Source organism: Oncorhynchus gorbuscha, linkage group LG17 (genome assembly GCF_021184085.1).
Source record: "Oncorhynchus gorbuscha isolate QuinsamMale2020 ecotype Even-year linkage group LG17, OgorEven_v1.0, whole genome shotgun sequence".
NCBI lineage: Eukaryota > Metazoa > Chordata > Actinopteri > Salmoniformes > Salmonidae > Oncorhynchus > Oncorhynchus gorbuscha.
Window position 1 is genome coordinate 5942048 of NC_060189.1, and position 7500 is coordinate 5949547.

At 41.4% G+C, this 7500-nt stretch overlaps 1 protein-coding gene across 4 annotated transcripts in view; it reads left to right on the forward strand.

Annotated features, from left to right (window-relative positions):
* ptk2ba (protein tyrosine kinase 2 beta, a) overlaps positions 1-7500 on the forward strand; it is a 59993-nt gene that overhangs the window by 34242 nt on the left and 18251 nt on the right. For all 4 annotated transcript variants that reach the window (XM_046308797.1, XM_046308798.1, XM_046308799.1 and 1 more), the window contains exons 17-19: positions 2021-2121; positions 2584-2699; positions 5344-5444. In XM_046308797.1, the coding sequence (XP_046164753.1) occupies positions 2021-2121; positions 2584-2699; positions 5344-5444 (318 nt within the window). The remainder of the gene's footprint in view (positions 1-2020; positions 2122-2583; positions 2700-5343; positions 5445-7500) is intronic.

Consider the following 7500-nt stretch of genomic DNA (forward strand, 5'->3'; position numbering starts at 1 on the left):
GGGGGATATGGCTCCTATAAAGAGGGATTTGGCTCCTATAAAGAGGGATATGGCTCCTATAAAGAGGGATATGGCTCCTATAAAGAGGGATTTGGCTCCTATAAAGAGGGATATGGCTCCTATAAAGGGGAATTTGTCTCCTATAAAGGGGGATTTGGCTCCTATAAAGAGGGATTTGTCTCCTATAAAGAGGGATTTGTCTCCTATAAAGAGGGATTTGGCTCCTATAAAGAGGGATTTGGCTCCTATAAAGAGGGATTTGGCTCCTATAAAGGGGGATTTGGCTCCTATAAAGGGGGATTCGTCTCCTATAAAGGGGGATTTGGCTCCTATAAAGAGGGATATGACTCCTATAAAGGAGGATTTGGCTCCTATAAAGAGGGATTTGGCTCCTATAAAAAATTGCCGACCTGTTGCGTTACTTTGTGCAGAATATACAATTATATCTAAATGTCTCTCAAAGAGGTTTATAGAGTATCTGGGGCTTCTGGTCCACAAGGACCAGTCTGACTGTGGACCTGACCACTCTATTGTTGACAACTTGTTTCTGATAAGAGATGTTTTAGACATTTGTAAACTGTCTGATGTAAATGTGGGTTTACTTTCGTTGGATCAGGAGAAGGCTTTTGACCGTGTGGACCACCAGTACTTGTTTAAAACATTGAAAGCCTTTGGGTTTGGGGATGATTTTCTGTCTTGGATGAGTTTACTGTATGCTGGGGCCTCGTGTATGGTGAAGGTGGGGGGTGGTTTGAGCTTCCCCATCCCTGTCCAAAGGGGCATCAGGCAGGGATGCCCAATTTCAGGGCAGTTGTGTAGTCTGGCGATTGAACCAATGCTTTGTTTTTTAAGAGCGAAGCTTACTGTTTTCTTTGTGCCAGGTGTAATGAAGGGTCCCATGATAGCACTGTCTGCGTATGCAGATGACGTGATAGTTTTATTACAGGGGGTGAGGATGTTAAGGTTCTCAAAAGCTTTAAAGGTGTATGATTGGGTCTCCTCAACTAGAGTCAATTGGGAAAAGAGTCAATCGCTGTGGGCAGGTCTGCTTCAGATGGGGTCCGCTCCACGGTAACCAGGGGTGCTTCAGTGGGGCTGAGATGGGATGAAGACTTTGCTCCGATGTATTTCAGAAAAATAACTGGGAGGGTGTAGTGGAGAAAGTGTGTGCCTGTCAAGGTGGAAATGGGTGCTACCCCAGCTGTCTTATAGGGGAAGGGTACTGGTAGCCAATAATCTTGCTGCTCTACCCTGTGGCACAGACTAATGATACAAGAGCTTCAGAGGACCCTTGTCAATTTCTTCTGGTCTGGACAACACTGGATTAAAGCTGCAGCACTGTAGCTGCCTCTGCACGAGGCTGGACAAGGTCTGGGGGACATGTCTTCCAGGATCAAGGCTTTCCGGCTTCTAGCCGCCCAGAGACTGTTGTACAGTGACGGTTCTAGAAGACCTGATCACTAATTGGTTCTCAGCTCTGGGAGAGGTTTTCTCTTCCCAACTGTTTATATTTGGGCTAAAGTACTGGTATAGTCGAAGGGGTGTAGTTACTTTGCCTAATTTTGTGTCATGGGCAGCCAAATTAGCAATATGGAAGACCCAAAAATGTTTTATTCGGCGACAGGGGTCTGTGGATGTGGTGGGAATGCTGGAGGGGATGTTGGCAGCGAGACTGAGGGTTGAGTTTGCCTATTACAAACTGGTTAACAATATTGATCTGTTGATGAGTATATGGGGTATTCAGAGGCTGTTGTGTTTAGTTACTGTGGAGGAGGAATTGGAGTTGTGTTTTTAATTGATATGTAACTAGGGTTTTGTATGAGTGTTTATAGTGTTGTAGGTTCCCAGACCCAATAAAGATGATTTAAAACTCAAAACTCTTTCTCTCTCTCTCTTTCTGTATCTCTCTCTCTCTTTCTGTATCTCTCTCTCTCTGTCTGTATCTCTTTCTCTCTGTCTGTATCTCTCTCTCTCTGTCTGTATCTCTCTCTCTCTGTCTGTATCTCTCTCTCTGTGTCAGTGTTGATGAAGACTCTAGATCATCCTCACATTGTACGTCTGATCGGGGTCATTGAGGTGGACCCTGTGTGGATCGTCATGGAGCTGTACGAGTACGGAGAGGTGAGGGTTCCGGGGACCAGTTCAGGGCACGAGGGGTCAGAGGTTTTTTGTGATGTCACCAGTCTGCCTCATAAATATGAAGTCACTCACTGGCTCAGAATGCATCACAACAAGGAGTAGAGCAGGATAATGTATAGAGAGAATCCACATCTCTTTCTCTCTCTCTGTGTCTGTCTGTCTGTCTGTATCTCTCTCCGTGTCTGTGTGTGTGTGTGTGTGTGTGTGTGTGTGTGTGTGTGTGTGTGTGTGTGTGTGTGTGTGTGTGTGTGTGTGTGTGTGTGTGTGTGTGTGTGTGTGTGTGTGTGTGTGTGTGTGTCTGTGTGTCTGTGTGTCTGTGTGTCTGTGTCTGTGTGTCTGTGTGTCTGTGTGTCTGTGTGTGTGTGTCTGTGTGTCTGTGTGTCTGTGTGTCTGTGTGTCTGTGTGTGTGTGTCTGTGTGTCTGTGTGTGTGTGTATATATATAGTTGGGCACCTACCTTGTGGAGCAGCAGAGGTCTCTGACCAGTGTGACTCTGGTCCTGTATAGTCTCCAGATCTGTAAAGCCCTGGCGTACCTGGAGGGGCTGAACATGGTACACAGGTAACAAGCTCCATTCACGTCCCTGCTTTCCTGAACCTCGTGTTGTTTACAGGAAGTAGTTTATTAAAGGGGCAAACCACCATTTTAAAACAAATAACTTCTAAATGCCTCACGATCTTAGTTCTACGGCTCCACTAGAACCCAACCTCTCAGCTGTTTACCAAAACACTGGCAGGGTGCCTGCTTTGTTGTTGTTTGAACTGCAGATTTCTCCTTTTTAAACCCAGAGAGGAAGTGAACACCTGTTTCATCAACCCCATAGCATCATATCACTTCTGCAGTCAGCCCTCAAAGTCTGCTTCCTCATTGGTTGAATGATTCATTTCTGCAGTCAGCCCTCAAAGTCTGCTTCCTCATGGGTTGAATGATTCACTTCTGCAGTCAGCCCTCAAAGTCTGCTTCCTCATGGGTTGAATGATTCACTTCTGCAGTCAGCCCTCAAAGTCTGCTTCCTCATTGGTTGAATGATTCACTTCTGCAGTCAGCCCTCAAAGTCTGCTTCCTCATTGGTTGAATGATTCACTTCTGCAGTCAGCCCTCAAAGTCTGCTTCCTCATTGGTTGAATGATTCACTTCTGACTATGTTTCTCTGTTATTTGGTTGATATGGTTAATATCATTGGTTAATATGGTTAATGTGGTTTAATCCTGGCATTGCGATTGGTTAATATGGTTAATATGGTTTAATCCCGGCATTGGGATTGGTTAATATGGTTAATATTGTTTAATCCCGGCATTGCGATTGGTTAATATGGTTAATATGGTTTAATCCCGGCATTGGGATTGGTTAATATGGTTAATATGGTTAATATGGTTAATATGGTTTAATCCCGGCATTGCGATTGGTTAATATGGTTAATATGGTTTAATCCCGGCATTGGGATTGGTTAATATGGTTTAATCCCGGCATTGGGATTGGTTAATATGGTTAATGTGGTTTAATCCGGCATTGGGATTGGTTAATATGGTTAATATGGTTTAATCCCGGCATTGGGATTGGTTAATATGGTTAATATGGTTTAATCCCGGCATTGGGATTGGTTAATATGGTTAATATGGTTTAATCCCGGCATTGGGATTGGTTAATATGGTTAATATGGTTTAATCCCGGCATTGGGATTGGTTAATATGGTTAATATGGTTTAATCCCGGCATTGGGATTGGTTAATATGGTTAATATGGTTTAATACCGGCATTGGGATTGGTTAATATGGTTAATATTGTTTAATCCCGGCATTGGGATTGGTTAATATGGTTAATATTGTTTAATCCCGGCATTGGGATTGGTTAATATGGTTAATATGGTTTAATCCCGGCATTGGGATTGGTTATTATGGTTAATATGGTTTAATCCCGGCATTGGGATTGGTTAATATGGTTTAATCCCGGCATTGGGATTGGTTAATATGGTTAATATGGTTTAATCCCGGCATTGGGATTGGTTAAAAGACCCAGTGTAAATTTCCTGTGTTTTATACATATTTCCACACTATGATGTTGGAATAATTCTGTGAAAATGGTGAAAATGTCCTTTTAGTGTCAGAGCTGTTAGAAAAGACCTACCTGAAATTTCAGCCTGTTTTGGTGGGATGGAGTTTTGGCCTTGTGTGATGACATCACCAGACGGTAAATTAGTTAATAAACTGATAAGAAAGAGAGTTCCAAACCTCTCTGTTTGTTTTACTTGTAAACAAAGTAAATGTAAAGGAACACTTTATAGCCTCAAACATGGTTAAAACGAACATTTTCAGATCGTGGATCGTGGTCGATCCTTGCAGACGTAGTTCTGTCTATGAATTTGAGAGTGGTTACATTTCTCCAGCACATCATCCCTCAGCTTTTTTACCAAAACAGGGGCGGGGAGGCATTTTGTTATTGTTTTCTACTGCTGATTGGCCGCTTTAATTGTTACCCAGAAATGATAACGGATGCATTGGATCTTTTGATAGTGTTTTAGTTTCTCTATTGTGATTGGTCAATATAGTTCAATTTCTCTATTGTGATTGGTCAATATAGTTCAATTTCTCTATTGTGATTGGTCAATATAGTTCAATTTCTCTATTGTGATTGGTCAATATAGTTCAATTTCTCTATTGTGATTGGTCAATATAGTTCAATTTCTCTATTGTGATTGGTCAATATAGTTCAATTTCTCTATTGTGATTGGTCAATATAGTTCAATTTCTCTATTGTGATTGGTCAATATAGTTCAATTTCTCTATTGTGATTGGTCAATATAGTTCAATTTCTCTATTGTGATTGGTCAATATAGTTCAATTTCTCTATTGTGATTGGTCAATATAGTTCAATTTCTCTATTGTGATTGGTCAATATAGTTCAATTTCTCTATCGTGATTGGTTAATATTGTTAAATTTCTCTATCGCGATTGGTTAATATAGTTCAATTTCTCTATCGGTTAATATAGTTCAATTTCTCTATCGCGATTGGTTAATATAGTTCAATTTCTCTATCGCGATTGGTTAATATAGTTCAATTTCTCTATCGTGATTGGTTAATATAGTTCAATTTCTCTATCGCGATTGGTTAATATAGTTCAATTTCTCTATCGCAATTGGTTAATATGGTTCAATTTCTCTATCGTGATTGGTTAATATAGAACCATTTCTCTATTGTGATTGGTTAGAGACATAGCTGTGAGGAACGTGTTGGTGGCGTCTGCAGACTGTGTCAAACTGGGAGACTTTGGGCTGTCACGTTACGTAGAAGAAGAAGACTACTACAAAGGTATTAACACGGTGCCTTCCGGAAGGATTCAGACCCTTTCACTTTATCCACATTTTGTTACGTTTTACAGCCTTATTCTGAAATGGATGAAATAAAACAATTCCTCATCAATCTACACACAATAGTAACCCATAATGACAAAGCGAAAACAGTTGTTATTGTTTTGTTTGCCATTTTTATAAGTACCTTATTTACATACCTTTTATAAATACCTTATTTACATACCTTTTATAAATACCTTATTTACATAAAGTATTCAGACCCTTTTGCTATTGAGACTCTAGATTGAGCTCCGGTGCATCCTGTTTCCATTGGTCATCCTTGAGATGTTTCAACAACTTGATTGGAGTCCACCTGTGGTAAATTCAATTGATTGGACTTAATTTGTAAAGGCACACACCTGTCTATATAAGGTCCCACAGTTGACAGTGCATGTCAGAGCAAAAGCCAAGCCATGAGGTTAAAGGAATTGCCTGTAGAGCTCAGAAACATTTCTGCAGCATTGAAGGTCCCCAAGAACACAGTGGCCTCCATTATTCTTAAATGGAAGAAGTTTGGAATCACCAAGACACTTCCTAGAGCATGCCGTTAGGCCAAACTGAGAAATCGGGGGAGAAGGACCGTGGTCAGGGAGGTGACCAACAACCCGATGGTCACTCTGACAGAGCTCCAGAGTTCCTCCGTGGAGATGGGAGAACCTTCCAAAAGGACAACCATCTCTGCAGCACTCCACCAATCAGGCCTTTATGGTTGAGTGGCCAGGCGGAAGCCACTCCTCAGTAAAAGGCACATGACTGCCCACTTGGAGTTTGCCAAAAGGCACCTAAAGAACTCTCAGACTAATGAGAAACAAGATTCTCTGGACTGATGAAAGCAAGATTGAACTCTTTGGCCGGAATGCCAAGCGTCATGTCTGGAGAAAACCATCACTACAGTGAAGCGTGGTGGCAGCATCATGCTGTAGCGATGTTTATCATCGAGAGGGACTGGGAGACGAGTCAGGATCGAGGGAAAGATGAAAAGAGCAAAGTACAGAGATCCTTTATGAAAACCTGCTCTAGAGGACTCAGGACCTCAGACTGGACAAAGGTTCACCTTCCAACAGGACAACGACCCTAAGCACACAGCCAAGACAATGCAGGAGTAGCTTCAAGTCTCTGAATGTTTTTGAGTTGCCCAGCCAGGGCATACCCAAGAAGACTCGAGGCTGTAATCGCTGCCAAAGGTGCTTTAACAAAGTACTGAGTAAAGGGTCTAAATTCTTATGGAAATTATGGAAAAGTTTTTTATTTTTTGTATTGTTTGCAAAAATGTCTAAAAAGTCTGTTTTTACTTTGTCATTATGGGGTATTGTGACATTATTGTGGGGTGTTGTGATGTCATCAAATCAAATCAAATTGTATTTGTCACATACACATGGTTAGCAGATGTTAATGCGAGTGTAGCGAAATGCTTGTGCTTCTAGTTCCGACAATGCAGTGATAACCAACAAGTAATCTAACTAACAATTCCAAAACTACTGTCTTATACACAGTGTAAGGGGATAAGGAATATGTACATAAGGATATATGAATGAGTGAAGGTACAGAGCAGCATACAGTAGATGGTATCGAGTACAGTATATACATATGAGATGAGTGTGTAGACAAAGTAAACAAAGTGGCATAGTTAAAGTGGCTAGTGATACATGTATTACATAAGGATGCAGTCGATGATGTAGAGTACAGTATATACATATGCATATGAGATGAATAATGTAGGGTAAGTAACATTATATAAGGTAGCATTGTTTAAAGTGGCTGGTGATATATTTACATCATTTCCCATCAATTCCCATTATTAAAGTGGCTGGAGTTGGGTCAGTGTCAATGACAGTGTGTTGGCAGCAGCCACTCAATGTTAGTGGTGGCTGTTTAAAAGTCTGATGGCCTTGAGATAGAAGCTGTTTTTCAGTCTCTCGGTCCCAGCTTTGATGCACGCACCTGTACTGACCTCGCCTTCTGGATGATAGCGGGGTGAACAGGCAGTGGTTCGGGTGGTTGATGTCCTTGATGAT